This window comes from Camelina sativa, chromosome 3 (genome assembly GCF_000633955.1).
Source record: "Camelina sativa cultivar DH55 chromosome 3, Cs, whole genome shotgun sequence".
Taxonomy (NCBI): domain Eukaryota; kingdom Viridiplantae; phylum Streptophyta; class Magnoliopsida; order Brassicales; family Brassicaceae; genus Camelina; species Camelina sativa.
Window position 1 is genome coordinate 12,802,240 of NC_025687.1, and position 21,743 is coordinate 12,823,982.

The 21,743-nt window shown below is 35.9% G+C and overlaps 3 protein-coding genes and 2 long non-coding RNA genes across 11 annotated transcripts in view; all 5 read left to right on the forward strand.

Moving 5' to 3' along the window:
• Positions 1-2,613, forward strand: part of LOC104776828 — a 7,362-nt gene extending 4,749 nt beyond the window's left edge. For 2 of the 3 annotated variants that reach the window (XM_019243691.1, XM_019243692.1), the window contains exons 4-9: positions 36-638; positions 825-1,000; positions 1,090-1,732; positions 1,840-1,921; positions 2,002-2,049; positions 2,170-2,613. In XM_019243691.1, coding sequence (XP_019099236.1) covers positions 36-638; positions 825-1,000; positions 1,090-1,732; positions 1,840-1,921; positions 2,002-2,049; positions 2,170-2,373 — 1,756 coding nt within the window. In that variant the 3' untranslated portion in view covers positions 2,374-2,613. The remainder of the gene's footprint in view (positions 1-35; positions 639-824; positions 1,001-1,089; positions 1,733-1,839; positions 1,922-2,001; positions 2,050-2,169) is intronic. The other variant, XM_010500967.2, reaches the window with a different exon arrangement.
• LOC104776831 lies at positions 6,060-7,840 on the forward strand. Of its 3 annotated transcripts, XR_766173.1 has the most exons (5): positions 6,060-6,412; positions 6,584-6,751; positions 6,828-6,967; positions 7,397-7,532; positions 7,597-7,840. It is a non-coding gene; the product is annotated as an uncharacterized LOC104776831 (long non-coding RNA). The 3 variants fall into 3 exon arrangements; XR_766170.1 differs by having other exon boundaries at positions 6,060-6,751; XR_766172.1 differs by having other exon boundaries at positions 6,060-6,700.
• Positions 9,324-11,010, forward strand: LOC104776830. Of its 3 annotated transcripts, XR_766168.2 has the most exons (5): positions 9,324-9,582; positions 9,754-9,924; positions 9,998-10,137; positions 10,567-10,702; positions 10,767-11,010. It is a non-coding gene; the product is annotated as an uncharacterized LOC104776830 (long non-coding RNA). The 3 variants fall into 3 exon arrangements; XR_766164.2 differs by having other exon boundaries at positions 9,324-9,924; XR_766165.2 differs by having other exon boundaries at positions 9,324-9,873.
• On the forward strand, positions 11,826-18,911 carry LOC104778907 (activating signal cointegrator 1 complex subunit 2-like). Its single transcript, XM_010503318.1, has 10 exons — positions 11,826-12,475; positions 12,586-12,745; positions 12,901-12,962; positions 13,774-13,868; positions 14,042-14,079; positions 14,466-14,487; positions 15,014-15,111; positions 15,354-15,766; positions 16,010-16,421; positions 17,947-18,911. Exons 1-10 carry the CDS (start codon positions 12,058-12,060, stop codon positions 18,746-18,748), a joined length of 2,520 nt encoding a protein of 839 aa, XP_010501620.1. The 5' UTR covers positions 11,826-12,057; the 3' UTR covers positions 18,749-18,911.
• LOC104776833 (interferon-related developmental regulator 1-like) overlaps positions 21,213-21,743 on the forward strand; it is a 3,181-nt gene continuing 2,650 nt past the window's right edge. The window contains exon 1 of the mRNA XM_010500969.2: positions 21,213-21,580. Coding sequence (XP_010499271.1) covers positions 21,571-21,580 — 10 coding nt within the window. The 5' untranslated portion in view covers positions 21,213-21,570. The remainder of the gene's footprint in view (positions 21,581-21,743) is intronic.

A 21,743-nucleotide genomic window follows, 5' to 3' on the forward strand; every position in this document is an offset into this window, starting at 1 on the left:
GATTTAAGGACTAACTCTGTGGATCGTAGGAACAGTTTTGTTCTTACAGGATCACCCCATATCCCTACATCAGGGAAAATTGTTTGGTATTTGGATGGGGACCCCACTGCTTTTGACATTTTTCCGGCTTCGGGGCAGTTGTGGTTAGGCTATTTAGGACCAGATGAAACTGAAGGTCATCTAAGGTTTCAGCTTGATAGGTACGGCCCAGTAGACCGTTTCTTTTTTGATCCAGTGAAAGGATTTGCCCTAGCTGAATATAGAAGTATAATTGATGCAATCAGAGCTCGAGAATATCTGCGAGCGCAATTTCCTTGGCGCATTAAATTTATGGATATAGGAGTTGGTGCAAGGGGATCTTTGAATGGAGTAGCATATGGTTATTGTACTCATTTGTATATTGGAAGCATCAATAGTCAGTGGGAGAGGGATGAAATTGTCCATGAGTCACGGCAAGCTCTTTACAAGGGACCTCGCATGGTGACTGACCTGTACTATGAACATGCCCTTCTGATGGAGTTTGATACACCAGATGATGCTGCCATTGTAATGGCCCATCTCAGGTTTTTTCGTGGAGAAAAGAGTAAATTTCACCTGGCATCAATCAATCGTCCTTTGCCTCATGAAGATGGAGGAAGGTTTGTCTCCGCTTCTCCCGACCTATGTTTTCTCTGATGATTTGAACTGTTGACGTTATTAGTAATAGTAAAATATCCACTAGACTTTGTATCTTCTCACACACTCTGAGCGTTCTAACTTTGGTATATGCACTTCATGTTTTTATTTTTATTTTTGTCTGATGTGGAAGTTTCTTGTCTGAGCAGTTATCCAGAGAGGCACCTTCAGATACCTCCATCATCGAAACAGGATAGTGGATCAGGGGAGTATGTATCCCCCTTAATGAGTACGGATAACCACTGTAATTCTGTACCTCGTGGAGCTACCTTTAAGCAAACCTGGCCTGCTTCTGGTAGCACTCTTGCGAATTCTGCACAAGGAGGTAAATTTTGTCTCTTATCTCTCCTGAATGCGTGTTCACTTGTGACAGAAAAGATATGTGAAATTAAGAACACCATGCCTCGGTCTCAGGAACTCCTCCATGTGTTCCCGTGCCAGTTCCAGGACAGCCTGTAGTGCCTGCTACACCAACATCTCAAATTCCTCCATCTCCGTTTGTTCAACAAACCATTTACCCTCCTGCAACCAGCTCTTGGGATACAAGATCTCTAATCTCTCCAAGCGGTGATGCTGTAGCAACATCATCACAGATGCAAGGACCTCCACCGCAGCAGGTTTCAGGTCCATTCATGCCACCTCCTGTGCTGCCAGTCTCTCAGACACAAGGACCCCAAGTTCAGCAATTTGATCAAGTGTACCCACCTCCACCTTTAGGGCATTCATTATCCTGTGTAATGCAGCCACCACTACAACCTCAATCCCAGCCACCGGAACCGCCACCTGAAATGATGCCGCCTCCGCCTCAAGCTCCACCACCTCCTTTGCCTCACTCACACCCACCTTTGGCTCCCCCTCCTCCTTGTTCACCATCATCGTCCCCACGCTTACCTCCAATGGTGATACAGTTGTCTGGACCAGAGGCTTCCAAACAAAATATAGGACACCAATGGCAGGGGGCTTTGTCCAAAAGTGGAGTTCATTACTCCACCATCATTGCAAAGAGACTGGAATCAGACATTTGCAAATATATCATTGGATCTTCCGAGCCTGTGCAGTGAGTGACAAAACCTCACTCTTATTTGATATCTTATGTTCAAATTTGTGTCTTTCTCTATAATCAAGTGATGTGCTATGCGAATAACATTTGTTTCCTTCTTGCAGATGGCCAGTTAAATTGGATATGACCAAGCGCACGGATATGAAGCACGTAAAAGCTACTTTTACGAGTACGCAACCACACAAAGTGAGTTTCCAACTCCATCGCCAAGTAAAATTATTGACTGCAAGCTTTTTACTTACGATTTGAGGTATTATGTTTTACAGAGGGAGGTCTGTCAGTTAATTCCGGCAACTTTTAGCGATCGTAAAGGGGTATGTGATCAACTTTTCAAACCCGAGAGTTAATTACTGCATTTTTTTTTTAATTCCTGTGTAGGTATAATAACTCTCTCAAACTTACTTCTTTTTTATTGTGTCTGTGTGGCGTGGCAGCTACAAGATTTCATATCATACTTGAAGCAGAGAGATTGTGCAGGAGTGATAAAGATCCCAGCTTCAAGTCCCATGTGGGCAAGGCATCTCTTCATTCTTCCACACTCGCAAGAGACATGTTCCTTGCTTTCGGTTTCCCCGTCTTCTTCTGAGTGCTTGATCGGCTTGGTTTTGCCCAAGGATGCAAACGCTGAGTGCTCATGACATATATCCCCCCCGGGACAAAGGAGAGTAAATGGAAGACTTTCATTGCTTTTAGTAGTTCAAATTCACTTTGTAAATGAACTTACTAGTGTAATAATCTCTCTCTCTCTCTCTCTCTCTCTCTCTCTCTCTCTCTTCTCACTGTTTAGGGAACCAATTGTAGATTCGTTTGAACGATTTAGTTGTTGCATCTTTCTCTAGATTATAAAAGTCATAATGCCACTGAAGTGGGTGATGTGATGTGTTTCATCTAATTAGAATCGCTTGCTTTCAGTCTATTGTATGCTCGAGGATAACCAAAATGGGTAAACGTTATACTTTTTAGTGAACCAACTTAACAATATAACTAGCTGAAATATTTTGTAAGAGAACACTAGTGAATAAATTATGAAATCAGATTATAACTCTTGACTCTGTTTCAACTTTTTAATAAAGTTCTTGGAAGGAAAAAAAAAAAATTATAAAATCAGATAACATTTTCTTAGAAGCAATCAAGAAGTAGTTAAGAAAGGATCCCCCTAAAAGAAAAGAAAAGAGAGAAAGCAATCAAGAAGTAGTTAAGAAAGGATCCCCCTAAAAGAAAAGAAAAGAGAGAAAGCAATCAAGAAGTAGTTAAGAAAGGATCCCCCTAAAAGAAAAGAAAAGAGAGAAAGCAATCAAGAAGTAGTTAAGAAAGGATCCCCCTAAAAGAAAAGAAAAGAGAGAAATGATCCGCAAGAGAATATATGTTCACTCAAAATGAGTAGGAAAAACCAAAAACAAAAGAATTTATTTTTAAACAAGGGCTGTCCAATCTGAGTGAATTCACTTAACCTTTATGAAGCCCAATTGTTATAATGCTTAATGCGGCCCAGAACATCCTTTTTTTTTGTTTGCCTTCTCAATTCAATTCGCCAAAATCAATAAAATTAAAAATATATATAAAAAGACAAATCAATCAATCAAAATTCTAATAACTCATCAATATTCACTACAACCAATTTAATTTTAAAAAAAAGTTTAAAACTAAATAATTTTTTATACTTTAACTAAATAAAACAATATATAATTCATATAAAATATCATAGATAAAAATTTTAAAAGTATTATGTAAAGTTATTAAGTAAATATGAAAACTAGGATTAGAGTTTTAAACTTTATTTACAATAAATCATTAATCAAATATTGCAATCAAAAAAAAAAAAATACAAATGCATTTGTTAAAGGGCTTTTGGATCAACTTTTCTTGTGTAAGGAATTAAAAATTCAAGCTTCCAATTAGTAGTTACAACTTATATTACTGTCAGTAGTTGTCTGTTTTTGCGTTGTGAGACGATGAGATTGATTCTAGCATTCAATAGATTAGATTGTGAGACGATGAGTAGATTGGATTCAATCACAATCACAATGCATACTTTTAATGCATTCCTATAAAAGCAAGGACTTGCAATTAGCCACGACCCTAATAATTTATCAAATATAACATTCACAAATTAATCATTCGTTCAGCAGAAAACAAAGATCCTTATTTGAAAAGTGTCAAAAAGACTCTTCTTCTCTTCACCATCTGAATTATATCTTCTATCATATGAATCTTCAGAACCGTCAACTGACGATCGAAGATAGACTTGCAGAGCTGACTCAAATGTGTGCCACAATGGCCTCATAAGATTCCTGTACATGTTTGATTTAGATTCTGGATAAGCTTTACGAGTCTTATGTGAAGAAGTTGTACTTAGATTGGTCGACATTTGGTGCTCAGGCGTTATGTAAAGGTTTGTTTCTCAATATAAGTTACTGACAAAAGCTGGTTAGTCTATGGCAGAGTTAAATAGACCTTGCACCAGAATACATGGTTCTTAAATATATTAGGATTGATGTTAAGAATCAAGGTAGTGAGAGGAGTCCTCCCATTGATCAAGACTTGTCAGGATGATTTGAATTCATCATTGCAGTAAACTAGAGTTCTTGTTTCTGATTCTTAATTTATAATTGATTCTTTTTTTCTTTTCGTTGTGCGTGACATGTTTTGTAGGAATTTTTAGAACTTGTTTTCTAGCTTACAGGTGTTCACTAGTTTTGTTTGTAGTTCTCTTGCAGGACAAGAAGTTACTGGACTTGCCAAAATTATTGGATATATGCGCTATATATGGACACGAGAATGCAGAGCTCACAAAATCTTTAGTAAGTCGTTTAAAATTAACTTCGTCCAAAGAGTTGTTAAGATATTTGGCTAGGATTGATTCTCTTTTTGTGATATTTGACATCCTGGGATTCCCAATTGTTAAGGGATAAGAAATGAGATAACTTATATTCTTTTGCTGATCTAATTGTATATTTTCCCAGATTGAAAATGCTGTGAAATCACAAAGTTGGATTCCTGAAAGTTTGAATGTGATGCTGTCTCATTTCTTGGGCATCCTGCACATTATGCATCACCGTTGCACCTCATCTTTCGAGGTATGTTATATGAGTTGATTTCAAAAACCCTACTTTGGGATAAACTAGTAAAGTTAAAGTGTGTATATATATATATATATATACTGTATATATGTGATCACACACACATTTATATCAAGTTTAAAACCACTTCCCTAGTGTTGAATTTAACATTCTTGGCCGGTTAATTCTTGTTTTGATTTTTATTCTTCGGCTTTCCCTTGGATTGATATATCTAGTTTTGTATCTGCAGACCTTAGTATCAAGTGTAAACAGTGAAGACCCATGGACATAGACAACTCCATTCAGACCTATTGGAGGTGAATTTCCGTCCCTTTTTAATTTATTCTTTCATTTATCTGTTGTGTGTTCGTTTCTGTAGACACTTGAGACTAGTCACATTTTTTTTTTTTTTTTTCAGTTCTTTAAGGGTTAGTTTAAAAGTACAAATAGTATAATTTTAAAACTTGATACCTGAGACCTTTGTGTTGATCTTTTCCAAGATATCTCTATCTAAGGCCTGATCAGGTTGTCTTTGTTACATTGGACATACATATTAACTGATTATTCTAGGTTGAGGAAAGATAAAGCTTGCTCTATGAATGGCGCCCGTAACATATACAGTATCTCTCTTTTAAATATATTTCATCTTTAGTTTTTTTCCTTTCACATGAGTACGTGTGAGTAAGCAGTTATACAGAGGATTCTTGAGGGAACACTCCATGAGGATTTGCAGCGGTTGGATTCCTCACTGGAGACGATGCCACAACCTAAAACTGCTCCAACTCTTAGAAGCAAAGACAAAGGGAAAGGAAAGCTCATTGAATCTGACACTAGTAGCTCTGCTATTTACACAGGGCAACCGATCACACGTCCTTCACTTCCAGCTTATATATGGAAGTGAAAATCATGAATTACTTCTTTTTTCTAAATTTTTTTTTTCATTATATATGGAAGTGAAAATTAATCAAATCTTGACATGCATAGATGTCGACTTTGATGCCATTTAAGTCAATTGGCATGATTCTTTTATGTTTAGGAGGAAGTCGATTATATATATTGATACATTGAATGTTGAAACTATTAGGATATATAAAACACCAGATATTATTCGAATGAATTTGCCATAATACAGCAATCCATGTCTACATATAATTCATTGATAATTTACCAATCCTTTATCCTATAAAGCACAAGTCAGCTGATCAATCATATTCTAACCTTTTGCCACATGTAATTCAAAAAATAATTATTAACAAAATCAAAATTAAGGAAAACTAAACAAAATAACTGATATTGTATCTCAACTTCCCTGTTCCACGAGTCCATGATCCATCTTCCTCACCCACGATCTCTTTTCAAGAAATATTTGTCTCCATATATGTTCGACATCATTGCGTCTGAGTTGGTGGTGTAAGAAAAGTATCCTGCTCCATTTTAGATTTTTCTAGGTTCACAAAAACTTTCAGATTTTCCTCCTCTTTTATCTTCTTTTGAATCATTTGACCTCATCGTTGTATTTATTCTCATCTAACCTGAGTCGTTTTAAGTCTTCCTAATTTTGTTTAGATATCTCGGAGGAGCAAAACGGATTCAAGGATCCTCCATGGAAAATGGGATGGTAATTTTGGGTGACTGGGATTTCAAATTCTCACTTATAATTGGAAATTATATGTCTTAGTTTTTGAAAAGTTTGATTTGCATTCTTTTACTCTTTCTAAAAATCAACAGTTTATGTTTTCATATTTTTTACTGGTTTAACCGTGTGTTTGGCTATTGTAAATCGTTCAAGGAGTTGCAAGAGTGAAATTGTGCTCTACATCTTGGATTTGTAAGGACACACAAGACGTACGCAGCATATGTAAAGAACAAGATAAACTCAGAGATGGAGAGATTGATCATTAGAGAGGTTGAGGAAACAATATAAAGCAATAAAGGCACTGATATGTTATCGTGAAATGTACTTGCACAAGTTCGCTCTATTTTGTACACTAATTTACCAAAGATTCTAAAGGGATTGATTTTTTACTTTACAGAAATAGTATGACTTGAAGTAGGAGAATCATTCAGAAGGGATTTCAGGTACACAAGTTGAAATCAGATCATATGTTGAATCAACCGCAATATAACGGTGTTGAGATGGAGTAGTATAACATGAAGAAATTGGCGGTAACAGGTGCACAAATTTCGTCATACGATCCCTATATATCTCCTATTTTTGTTTTTACTTTATTATAGTTGTGGAAGATTCTGTATCGAAAATCATTTAGCTGTAGATTTATCTTCCATTGATCTGAAAATTATACATAGTTCCTCTAGAATTCCATAGCCAATTTTTGTTTGCTATGTTTCTGTTTATCTGACTGTTTTTCTTTGAAACTCTTATCTATTTGATCTTGATATTAAAGTGTTATGGTACTCTAATTAACTGTCTTGATAAACTGAATCAAAGTTAGAGTGGTGACATGCATTATGAATAAGAGGAAAGAGAGAAGGAAACACAATGAAACACGTATTGTTCTTTGGATCCTTGAATTGTCAACACATATTCTTACATTATTTTCTAACTAATTTATTTATTTTGGTGTATATTCTATGTTAACAGATATTCCAATAAGCAGCAACACAATTCCAAGTTGTAGTCATTCAGTAGACACCGATAACAATATAATCTCTCACCATAGATTCCCAAGTTGTGCTTCATCATCTAATTCACCAAACGCATTTTAACAGTTCTGAAGGTAACAAATATTTTTGTTTAGACTCCCAACCTTATATGAAACTAAATTTTCTTACCTTTTACAGTATGTATGAACAATTGACCATGGTGATGCAATAAATATGTATGAGTATTGCAATGCTTTCATGTGGTATGATGAACGTGTTGGCAAAAGATGCAGATGACCACATCCGATAAAGCTTAACGAAGCTTACTCTGCTACTTTATCGCTTCCGTTTTCAATCAGTCACTTCAAACTCCCTCTCATCTCATCGTATGGATAATTCATCCCTATGTCTTTTGTTTGCATGTAATAGTTATAGTATCTGATAAAAGAGTTATGAAAGATACGATACATGTTCTCTTTCATTGTATTTTTCAATTATTTTAAAATGTTCTGATTATAGATTATACCAAAAGAAAATTTAGTTTCTATCAAAAGTTAATAATTTGATAGATAAAATGAACTTTCAACTGTTATAAATTAAATATAATTATATGTAAAGATAAAAACAATATTTTTTTCCTTTTATTTGATGTAAATAAAGCGAAACAATGCCCGAGCGTAAGCACGGGCTGTAATACTAGTTCTAAATATAAAGCCAATCCATATATATATATATATATATATATAGTTTTCTTTAATAATGTTATGCATGAGTTTATTACTTAGTCGGCTTGATATTCTTTAAGAAGTTTGAGGATATCCATAACTATGGTCTATGGATGTTACAACTCTTAATGTCAGACATGATAAATAATCGCTAGTTAACATGAGGGTAGAGAGCATATAAAACATCTGAGTTTCCCAACTTTTAAAGATTCACATATTTTTTCTTACGTAAACACTCTCAAAATCAAGACACCCACCTCATTAAAATTGAAACAAAACTCACACCGAACATCAATATCACATACCTTGGACATATAGAAATATATTATTAAAAAAATGATATTAATAGTTGGAAAACCATAACATACTTAAAGATAAAAAATTACATGATCTGAATGATATCTGCGAAAGCTAGCGTCTGCTATTAACTAACGTGTGAGATCGATAACACTCCATCACCAACCATGAAATATTAAAGTTGGTTACTTCTTTGTAACCGTATTATATATTAAAGTTGTGCTGATTGATATGGACTGGTTCAACAAATGTAAGTTAAATCCGGCTGCCAATTTTTTTTAGATCGTTTATTCGTTTTAATGGTCAAACGCAGTTTGATAGCAATCACAAACGCAAACGCAGTTCGTGGAATCCCGATCGTTTTATCACCAGCGGCTGCGCCTTTGCTCCTCCTCCTCCTCCTCCTCCTCCTCATCGTCGGTATCTTCTCTTTTATTCCATCGTCGATCTTTTCATAGCAGACAATCATGTCTAACCGACGCTCGAATCGGCAAGACGATAACGCAAGATACGTTCCCAAGGGTAATCAGCAGCAGCAGCAGCAGAAGTTTATACCCAAACCCATGAATCCAACTCTTACCTCTAATTCCACTCCTTTCCCCGTTTCTCTCTCTTCTTCGCTTAGGCAATCAGATTCCTCCACCGCGAGTTCCAGAGTCTCCGCTTCAGGTGGTAGTAGGGTTAGGATTGGGGATCAGGGACAGCTGGTGGCTCTAGGCGGTGGGAGTTTCGTCAATTACTTGCCGCAGGATGAGCCTGTAGCTGCTGGTCTCGGCTCCGATGATGGAGGTTTGGATCCAGTTGAGTCTCAGCGAGTGGTCGATCTCCTCAATAGAGAGCTCTCAAGGCTCCTTAAGCTCAATCCTAAGGATTTTTGGCGAGAAGGTTCGTAATTNTTTTCAAGAAATATTTGTCTCCATATATGTTCGACATCATTGCGTCTGAGTTGGTGGTGTAAGAAAAGTATCCTGCTCCATTTTAGATTTTTCTAGGTTCACAAAAACTTTCAGATTTTCCTCCTCTTTTATCTTCTTTTGAATCATTTGACCTCATCGTTGTATTTATTCTCATCTAACCTGAGTCGTTTTAAGTCTTCCTAATTTTGTTTAGATATCTCGGAGGAGCAAAACGGATTCAAGGATCCTCCATGGAAAATGGGATGGTAATTTTGGGTGACTGGGATTTCAAATTCTCACTTATAATTGGAAATTATATGTCTTAGTTTTTGAAAAGTTTGATTTGCATTCTTTTACTCTTTCTAAAAATCAACAGTTTATGTTTTCATATTTTTTACTGGTTTAACCGTGTGTTTGGCTATTGTAAATCGTTCAAGGAGTTGCAAGAGTGAAATTGTGCTCTACATCTTGGATTTGTAAGGACACACAAGAAGACGTACGCAGCATATGTAAAGAACAAGATAAACTCAGAGATGGAGAGATTGATCATTAGAGAGGTTGAGGAAACAATATAAAGCAATAAAGGCACTGATATGTTATCGTGAAATGTACTTGCACAAGTTCGCTCTATTTTGTACAATTTACCAAATATTCTAAAGGGATTGATTTTTTACTTTACAGAAATAGTATGACTTGAAGTAGGAGAATCATTCAGAAGGGATTTCAGGTACACAAGTTGAAATCAGATCATATGTTGAATCAACCGCAATATAACGGTGTTGAGATGGAGTAGTATAACATGAAGAAATTGGCGGTAACAGGTGCACAAATTTCGTCATACGATCCCTATATATCTCCTATTTTTGTTTTTACTTTATTATAGTTGTGGAAGATTCTGTATCGAAAATCATTTAGCTGTAGATTTATCTTCCATTGATCTGAAAATTATACATAGTTCCTCTAGAATTCCATAGCCAATTTTTGTTTGCTATGTTTCTGTTTATCTGACTGTTTTTCTTTGAAACTCTTATCTATTTGATCTTGATTTTAAAGTGTTATGGTACTCTAATTAACTGTCTTGATAAACTGAATCAAAGTTAGAGTGGTGACATGCATTATGAATAAGAGGAAAGAAAGAAGGAAACACAATGAAACACGTATTGTTCTTTGGATCCTTGAATTGTCAACACATATTCTTACATTATTTTCTAACTAATTTATTTATTTTGGTGTATATTCTATGTTAACAGATATTCCAATAAGCAGCAACACAATTCCAAGTTGTAGTCATTCAGTAGACACCGATAACAATATAATCTCTCACCATAGATTCCCAAGTTGTGCTTCATCATCTAATTCACCAAACGCATTTTAACAGTTCTGAAGGTAACAAATATTTTTGTTTAGACTCCCAACCTTATATGAAACTAAATTTTCTTACCTTTTACAGTATGTATGAACAATTGACCATGGTGATGCAATAAATATGTATGAGTATTGCAATGCTTTCATGTGGTATGATGAACGTGTTGGCAAAAGATGCAGATGACCACATCCGATAAAGCTTAACGAAGCTTACTCTGCTACTTTATCGCTTCCGTTTTCAATCAGTCACTTCAAACTCCCTCTCATCTCATCGTATGGATAATTCATCCCTATGTCTTTTGTTTGCATGTAATAGTTATAGTATCTGATAAAAGAGTTATGAAAGATACGATACATGTTCTCTTTCATTGTATTTTTCAATTATTTTAAAATGTTCTGATTATAGATTATACCAAAAGAAAATTTAGTTTCTATCAAAAGTTAATAATTTGATAGATAAAATGAACTTTCAACTGTTATAAATTAAATATAATTATATGTAAAGATAAAAACAATATTTTTTTCCTTTTATTTGATGTAAATAAAGCGAAACAATGCCCGAGCGTAAGCACGGGCTGTAATACTAGTTCTAAATATAAAGCCAATCCATATATATATATATATATATATATAGTTTTCTTTAATAATGTTATGCATGAGTTTATTACTTAGTCGGCTTGATATTCTTTAAGAAGTTTGAGGATATCCATAACTATGGTCTATGGATGTTACAACTCTTAATGTCAGACATGATAAATAATCGCTAGTTAACATGAGGGTAGAGAGCATATAAAACATCTGAGTTTCCCAACTTTTAAAGATTCACATATTTTTTCTTACGTAAACACTCTCAAAATCAAGACACCCACCTCATTAAAATTGAAACAAAACTCACACCGAACATCAATATCACATACCTTGGACATATAGAAATATATTATTAAAAAAATGATATTAATAGTTGGAAAACCATAACATACTTAAAGATAAAAAATTACATGATCTGAATGATATCTGCGAAAGCTAGCGTCTGCTATTAACTAACGTGTGAGATCGATAACACTCCATCACCAACCATGAAATATTAAAGTTGGTTACTTCTTTGTAACCGTATTATATATTAAAGTTGTGCTGATTGATATGGACTGGTTCAACAAATGTAAGTTAAATCCGGCTGCCAATTTTTTTTAGATCGTTTATTCGTTTTAATGGTCAAACGCAGTTTGATAGCAATCACAAACGCAAACGCAGTTCGTGGAATCCCGATCGTTTTATCACCAGCGGCTGCGCCTTTGCTCCTCCTCCTCCTCCTCCTCCTCCTCATCGTCGGTATCTTCTCTTTTATTCCATCGTCGATCTTTTCATAGCAGACAATCATGTCTAACCGACGCTCGAATCGGCAAGACGATAACGCAAGATACGTTCCCAAGGGTAATCAGCAGCAGCAGCAGCAGAAGTTTATACCCAAACCCATGAATCCAACTCTTACCTCTAATTCCACTCCTTTCCCCGTTTCTCTCTCTTCTTCGCTTAGGCAATCAGATTCCTCCACCGCGAGTTCCAGAGTCTCCGCTTCAGGTGGTAGTAGGGTTAGGATTGGGGATCAGGGACAGCTGGTGGCTCTAGGCGGTGGGAGTTTCGTCAATTACTTGCCGCAGGATGAGCCTGTAGCTGCTGGTCTCGGCTCCGATGATGGAGGTTTGGATCCAGTTGAGTCTCAGCGAGTGGTCGATCTCCTCAATAGAGAGCTCTCAAGGCTCCTTAAGCTCAATCCTAAGGATTTTTGGCGAGAAGGTTCGTAATTACCAACCAACGATTTCTCAGCTTAGCTTTGGTCTCTCGATATTTAACTATTTTTGTTTGATGGGTTTTGGGATGAATTGGCTTATCTTGATTGATGACAGTGGCTAGTGATGCATCGTTGCGTGATTTCTTGGATAGCTTCCTGCAGTTTAGAAGCAGATGGTATGATTTCCCTTTTCATGGTGTCAAGGGAATTGTTGCCGGTGTAATTGTTGGAGAAGTCGAGTTATGTCGCCGTGTTTTCATGGTCTTGTATAGAGTGTGAGTCGCGCTACTTGTTTCATAACCAACCTCATGGATGTTCTTTACCATTTCTTGCTGTGAAACTTTGAACCTCGAGTCGAAAATACGTCTTTATTTTTTTTTTGATTCTTTGGTCTTTGTGAGTTGAGGAGTATGTATTTTGGTTGTGGCAGATCGTCCAATAGGGATCCCGGTGCTCGAGCTTCTGATAGCCTCAGTCTGAAAGATCATGAAGGTGGCCTTTTGCTCTCTGTCTATGCTCATTCCATTCAGTTGTTGGTAGTTATTTCATTTCATTCTGAAAATTAAATGAACAGTAGAATGAAAGATTGACATGCCTCAGTGTTTATATTCTGTAGTTCCTCTCTGTTACTAATTTTTAGGTTATAATTATTTTGTGCCTCATCCTCGGTGGAAGCTGCTTTTTCCTAATCCAAACTGAACTATGATTTACTATGATTCTTTTCTTACCAAGTCCCTGGTACTAATATATCATCCAGGGTTTAAGTAAATTTTCCATTGTTCACTTAGAAGTATAGTTAGAAGTAGGGACAGTTGAAGGGGACATGAATCTTGTGATTATTGTCAAATAGTCTTTTTTTTTTTAACTCAGGCTAAGATTTCTGTACATATTTAGATTCTGGATAAGCTTTACGAGTCTTATGTGTAGAAGTTTTACTTAGATTGGTCGACAGTTGGTGCTCATGCGTGTAATCGATTGTAAACGTTTGTTTCTCACTATATGGTAGGTAACTGATTAAAGCTGGTTAGTCTAGGGCAGAGTTAAGTAGAGCTTGCACCAGAATATGTGGTTCTTAAATATATTAGGATCGATGTAGGAATCAGGTAGCGAGAGGAGTCCACCCATTGATCAAGACTTCTCAGGATGAATTGAATTCATCATTGCAGTAAACTAGAGTTGTTGTTTCTGATTCTTAATAGTTTTCTTCTATATTTTTTTTTCTTTTCGTTGTGCGTGACATGTTTTGTAGGAATTTTCAGAACCTGTTTTCTAGCGTACAGGTATTCACTAGTTTTGTTTGTAGTTCTCTTGCAGGACAAGAAGTTACTGGACTTGCCAAAATTATTGGATATATGCGCTATATATGGACATGAGAATGCAGAGCTCACAAAATCTTTAGTAAGTCGTTATAAAATTAACTTCATCCAAAGAGTTAAGATAATTTGTTTTTATCTCTGTGCATCAATTGGCTAGGATTGATTCTCTTTTTGTGGTATTTGACATCCTGGGATTCCCAATTGTTGATTGGATAAGAAATAATCTTTTGCTAATCTAACTGTATATTTTCCCAGATTGAAAATGCTGTGAAATCACAAAATTGGATTCCGNTGTGCTTCATCATCTAATTCACCAAACGCATTTTAACAGTTCTGAAGGTAACAAATATTTTTGTTTAGACTCCCAACCTTATATGAAACTAAATTTTCTTACCTTTTACAGTATGTATGAACAATTGACCATGGTGATGCAATAAATATGNAAATTAAAGGTGTATATATATGTGCGCACACACATATATATTAAGTTTAAAACCACTTCCCGAGTGTAGGTGTTGATTGATCTGTTAATTCTTGTTTTAATTTCTATTATTCGGCTTTCCCTNTTTATCGCTTCCGTTTTCAATCAGTCACTTCAAACTCCCTCTCATCTCATCGTATGGATAATTCATCCCTATGTCTTTTGTTTGCATGTAATAGTTATAGTATCTGATAAAAGAGTTATNTCAGACCTTTTGGAGGTGAATTTCCGTCCCTTTTTAATTTATTAATTTCCCTGTTGTGTGTTTGCTTCTGTAGACACTTGAGACTAGTAACATTTTCTTTTTTAGTTCTTCAAGGGTTAATTTAAAAGTACAAAGAGTAATTATTTAAAACTTGATGATACATGAGACCTTTGTGCTGATCTTTTCCAAGATATCTATCTAAGGCCTGATAAGGTTTTCTTTGTTACATTGGACATACATATAACTGATTATTCTAGGTTAAGGAAAGATAGAGCTTGCTCTATGAATGGCGTTAACATATATCTCTCTTTTAATATACTGTATTTCATCTTTAGTTTTTTTCTTTCACATGAATACGTAAGCATGTAGACACAATTGCATGCACAAAACGCAAGTATGCACACACTTAACATACTCAACTATTCAAAATATAGCAAGTTTCTTCTCTTGTTGTAATTTATTACAAGAACACAGGACTTTGCTTGTTATAGTGTGTGGGCATGTAATCCATCTGTGCTAATGTCTTTTTTTATGTGATTAGGTTATGGACTTCATTAATGATGGAGTTGTTTCTTTGGATGCTTTTATTTCTGCTTATACACCAGCTGTTATAATCTTAGCATGCCCTGTTGAGACAAGGTATGCACCATTTTCTATCTAATTTTTCAGTTTCTTGTGAGGGTAGTATCTACGAATCTTGCGTCTATCGCACAAGATTAGTTGACATAAATCATCTGTAAGTGGATTTGTATTGAATTCCACTATGGGAGTCTCATGATTGATGAAAAACAGTATTAATAGTGGAACGTTGGTTGCTATAGTGATCTATATTTGGCTTGCTTTGGATTTGTTTTTATCGTAACCTAAATCCATCTGTGCAGTTATGGGAGCGATGAAATTCTCCGCAGCCTTGTTCTGTTGCATGATTCATTGCTTCCATCACTTCATCATGGCTTTCAGGTCTTGTTCAAGGATGGAGACCATGATTCTCTTTCAGATATATCAACGAGTTTAAACATGTTATCAACAAGGATAGGAAGTTTATGTTGGAACATATTAGATAATTGTTATCTCAGCAATGATGTGTTCAATCACGAAACTTCAATTCCACCTGTCACAAAGATGTTCCCGTCAAGAGTAGAGGACCCTATGGTGAGGGCAGATATATTGATTCAAACATTCAGGGAGATCAGTGGACTTTCTGAGCAGTCAGTGGATAGCAAGAACCGATTACTCCAAAAGCTTGAGAAGAATTACAGAATAATTGACAGACTTAGGAGTTTACAGACTGCAGGTATTTGCTTGCAGAATTTGGTTCTGCCCAGCTGTTACCTGATTTTCCATGTCAAAGTCGGTTCTAGTCTTAAGTATGTATATGATCTGTTAGGATAGATTGTGTAGTTCACTGAAGATGAAATAAGCAACACATTAAATCCACTGTTAGCTAGTGAAATCATTGTGAAATTTTGTGCAAAACCTAGTTCTTTGTTTCTTAATGCCATGAGTTATAAGCAGTTTGCTACTGGCTTCCATGCAGGATGGCTATCAATGGAAGATGAGCAGCTTCAGTATTTGTCCATGATCATGTTGCATTCTGCAGACACTTTCTCTATGAAGGAGTCGCCGCTTCTTCTAACTGATGGTGGAAACACCAAAGATCTTATGGATGAGAATGCTGTAGTTATGCAATCCAAGATCAGTCAGATAAAAGACATATTCCCTGACTATGGGAACGGTTTCTTAGCTGCATGTCTTGAAGCCTATAACCAGAATCCAGAAGAAGTTATACAGAGGATTCTTGAGGGAACACTCCATGAGGATTTGCAGCGGTTGGATACCTCACTGGAGACGATGCCACAACCTAAAACTGCTCCAACTCTTAGAAGCAAAGACAAAGGGAAAGGAAAGCTCATTGAATCTGACACTAGTAGCTCTGCTATTTACACAGGGCAACCGATCACACGTCCTTCACTTCCAGCTTCATCAGCCTCATCCACAACGGTCGGTAGATTTGTCAGAAAGCCAAAGGATGATATTCCAAGCTACAAAATTCTCGATGCTAGAAAAGAATCAGACAGAGAGAGGAACGCAGCCCTACTTGCGCAATACGAATACGACGATGAATACGATGATTCTTTTGATGATCTGGGATTGAGTGTTGTGGAATCAGGTACAGAAGAAAGCGGGGCGTTTGATAACAGAGCTGGCTCAGCTGGATCANTCTGCCCAGCTGTTACCTGATTTTCCATGTCAAAGTCGGTTCTAGTCTTAAGTATGTATATGATCTGTTAGGATAGATTGTGTAGTTCACTGAAGATGAAATAAGCAACACATTAAATCCACTGTTAGCTAGTGAAATCATTGTGAAATTTTGTGCAAAACCTAGTTCTTTGTTTCTTAATGCCATGAGTTATAAGCAGTTTGCTACTGGCTTCCATGCAGGATGGCTATCAATGGAAGATGAGCAGCTTCAGTATTTGTCCATGATCATGTTGCATTCTGCAGACACTTTCTCTATGAAGGAGTCGCCGCTTCTTCTAACTGATGGTGGAAACACCAAAGATCTTATGGATGAGAATGCTGTAGTTATGCAATCCAAGATCAGTCAGATAAAAGACATATTCCCTGACTATGGGAACGGTTTCTTAGCTGCATGTCTTGAAGCCTATAACCAGAATCCAGAAGAAGTTATACAGAGGATTCTTGAGGGAACACTCCATGAGGATTTGCAGCGGTTGGATACCTCACTGGAGACGATGCCACAACCTAAAACTGCTCCAACTCTTAGAAGCAAAGACAAAGGGAAAGGAAAGCTCATTGAATCTGACACTAGTAGCTCTGCTATTTACACAGGGCAACCGATCACACGTCCTTCACTTCCAGCTTCATCAGCCTCATCTACAGCGGTTGGTAGATTTGTCAGAAAGCCAAAGGATGATATTCCAAGCTACAAAATTCTCGATGCTAGAAAAGAATCCGACAGAGAGAGGAACGCAGCCCTACTTGCGCAATACGAATACGACGATGAATACGATGATTCTTTTGATGATCTGGGATTGAGTGTTGCGGAATCAGGTACAGAAGAAAGCGGGGCGTTTGATAACAGAGCTGGCTCAGCTGGATCGGAGCCTTCTGATGCTCCAAAGTGGGGTAGCAAAAAGAATCCTCAATTCTATGTGAAAGATGGTAAGAACTACAGTTACAAAGTGGCAGGCGCAGTTGCGGTGGCAAACGCAAACGAAGCTTCACTGATAAATGAAGCTGAGGGAGATAAGATACTTGGGTTGGGGCGTGGGGGAAACATCCCTCTCGGAGCGGTAAGAAAGCTGACAGAGTATCAGGGGCAGAGAGATGAGAGNAGGATTTGCAGCGGTTGGATACCTCACTGGAGACGATGCCACAACCTAAAACTGCTCCAACTCTTAGAAGCAAAGACAAAGGGAAAGGAAAGCTCATTGAATCTGACACTAGTAGCTCTGCTATTTACACAGGGCAACCAATCACACGTCCTTCACTTCCAGCTTCATCAGCCTCATCTACAGCGGTTGGTAGATTTGTCAGAAAGCCAAAGGATGATATTCCAAGCTACAAAATTCTCGATGCTAGAAAAGAATCCGACAGAGAGAGGAACGCAGCCCTACTTGCGCAATACGAATACGACGATGAATACGATGATTCTTTTGATGATCTGGGATTGAGTGTTGCGGAATCAGGTACAGAAGAAAGCGGGGCGTTTAATAACAGAGCTGGCTCAGCTGGATCGGAGCCCTCTGATGCTCCAAAGTGGGGTAGCAAAAAGAATCCTCAATTCTATGTGAAAGATGGTAAGAACTACAGTTACAAAGTGGCAGGCGCAGTTGCGGTGGCAAACGCAAACGAAGCTTCACTGATAAATGAAGCTGAGGGAGATAAGATACTTGGGTTGGGGCGTGGGGGAAACATCCCTCTCGGAGCGGTAAGAAAGCTGACAGAGTATCAGGGGCAGAGAGATGAGAGGGGTCAGCCTAATGTGAATGCGAACACAGGAGATGGAAGAGAGAATGGGAGAAGCTCGAGAGGGGGAAGGGGAAGAGGAATGGGGAACAGAGAGCATCAACCGCAAGAGAAGAGTTATGAGAATAACAATAACAACTCAGAGGTTAGTACAGAGGCGGAGAATGGAGGAGGAAGGGGTCGAGGAAGGGGACGAGGAAGAGGAGGAGGAGGTGGAGGGAGAAATCATAATCATAAAGATAGAGCTATGAAAAAACACATTGGTAGTGTTTCTGGTTTCTAGAGATAACACACAAAACGTTTTAGTGGGTCTTCTTTTTACATTTTTATTTTGTTTGGAAACGGGAGAGAAAAGAAACTTAATATTTTACAAAATCAAATACTCATTTTGATTGTAATGCTTCTTTCTGGTAATTAAAAAGAAGAAAAATTAGTTAATATCCTTATTATTCCCTTTTGGTTAAACAAGTTTCTCTTTGATTTATATACGCAACAGTATATAAATCGCGTATATAAATCACTCCCAATTTCCACACATTGTATGGTCTTTCTTGTTCTTCAATTTTTAAAAAAGTGAAGTTCTTTCGTTTAATTAGCGACATAAGTTGTTAATCCTACTATATTAATTGGGAAGTAAAAATATAAAATTAACCTTAAAAGTGTAAAAATTTATATTCAAATGCCATTAGAAATACTTAATAAATATTAATGAATTAATTAATTTAATAAAGATAATAAATTTAAAATTAGTATTCATCTAATCGAATAAAATATAATTTAATAAATATGTTGACCAAATATACAGAATATATCATAACTTTTAAAAAAATATATTTTAAATAATTATTAGTTTCCAAAAAAGAAAATTTTCTCTCTCTAATTAATTTATAAACGAAAATTACTAATTAATTTTTAAAATAGATAAAACAATCAGAATTTTAGAAATTAAGATTTTTTGTCAAAAAATAAAAACTAAGATTTTATATCCAAGTAGGCAATATGATTATTTTTAATAACTAGATTTGGAAAAATTTTGTTAAGATTTTAAATTATAATTCTCCTATCATCTTTCGTTTATTTTATTTACAAATTGTTTTGAATTATCATATAATACTTATGATTAATAAACATGTACAATTTTTTTCTGGATATGTTGTGATTTTGAATTTTAAAAATTGAAAATACAAAGAAAAAAATGTGTGTTTTCATTTTGTGATTAATAAATTAATCAAATTTATTTTTTCACAATTACAATATTATAATTACTATTTCAAAATATATATATATATATATATATATATATATTGATTTATAGAAAAATTGCAATCTTAAAAATATATACTATCTCAAACAATAGAACTTTTTAAAAAGAAATATAACATTAACTTTATTCTTATTGTATTATAGTTTTCAGAAAAAATATTGATCCATGCTGAGGATATGAGCAGTTATTAGTTTAATAATAGTTGTGTAAGTCGTAATAATGAAAAGTGCAGAAATATATATGTGCTTATTATTTATTTAATTTTGTGGTAGATAATAATGACTAATGATTGATGAATCTACAATCAACAAGTACACTGTTCGTGAGGTCTACGTAACCAACCACACGAGAGACTTGATAATAGTATATTTATCCACGTGATTCATATATATAAAGAGATTCTTTTTCTTTTCATTTATTTGCAAAATAAAAAAAAGATAAGGAATAATAGGAAAAAAAAAAAACCAAATCCTAACCTAAGTAGAAAATAGATTTCACGCGCGTGAGCTAATTTGATTTGGATTAGGGAGCTTAATAGAGTACGTACACCCTTATATATATAATTAAGGAACACACAAAAAAAAAAAGCTTACGAGAAATATAGCTTTTCGTTAATTGAAAAAACATAAGAGCAATGGGTGTGGCTAATCTTCGTTGAAGCCTATCTCCTCTCCATGTTGAGATTGAAGCTCTTGTTTGGGCCATGCGTTGTATGATTGGGGCGGATAATCAGTCTGTCGTTTTTTTTACCGACTGCTCTGACTTAGTGAAAATAGTGTCTTCACCTTCCGAGTGGCTAGCTTTCACGCTGTATTTGGAAGACATACAGGCGGATAGAAAGGAGTTTGATTCTTTTGACTTAGTCTATATTTCACACTCTCATAATGGTAAAGCGGATAATCTTGCGTTTAGTTCCGTACTTAGTTACCTATGTTAATAATGTTCCTTCGTTTTGGCTCGATTGAGCTAANAAAAAAAAAAAAAAAAAAAAAAAAAAAAAAAAACTTAAGAGCAAGATGCCCAAGTCCTACAAGAGAAGCACGAGCCGTTCGACGAAATTAGAATCGACTTTACTACCATCAATACCACTCTCTGCGTTTCTTCGTGCAAAACATCTTGGTACGTAACGTACGTATTACTTACAGACATAATTTTTATGATGTAACTGTAAGAGGAGCTTATAATATACCCTTAATAATGTTGTTTATCTAGAACATAATTTTTTTAATGATGTAAAGTAACTGTAAAGAAGCCTATAATATAACCTTAAAGTTAATAATGGTGTTAATCTAGAACATTAAAAGAAACTGGAAATTAAATTATGAGTCATACGTCGGTAGAGTTATAGGATCATTGGAGGGTGAAAAGAAGGGACACGTGGAAGAGGATATTCTAAGATGTGAATGAGATTTGATTCTTTGGTCCGATTTCGCCACCACCGAACCGAGTTAAGAAGGAAGACTCTCTCTGGTCTCTCTCTATCATATATATAAAAAGCTCTCTCATCCATCACTTTGCATCCCTACGTTTCTCGACGAAAGTCTCAAACTCTCTCGACCTCTTTCCTCTTCTCTCTTACCCAAAAAAAATCGCCGCTTCTTTCTTTAAATGGATATATCGCCTCTACGATCTTATTCCTCTTCTTCATCTTCAAGACTTTTATTGCTCTTCTTTTGTCGATTTCGTGCTTCGATCCATACTTCTTCTTCTCTTGTTTCCGATCCTTGTTCTAGTTTTCAGTTTCTCTTATAAGTCCTTTTGAGATTCCTTTCTTTTTTCCCTTCTAATTTTTTCGCAAAAGTATATTATTGAATTTTAGCCAACCGCAGACAACATAAATCATGGGGAGGAGTAAGTTTCAGTTTCTGAATCGTAATTTGATTTTAGTTCAATTTCTTTCACCTTGGTTTGTTTGATTGTTTTTAGGGTTCTTCAATTAGGTTTCAATTGGTTTCGTCTTTTATGTATGTTAGTGCTGTGTAACATTTGGATTCGTTTGATTCACTTTTTTTTT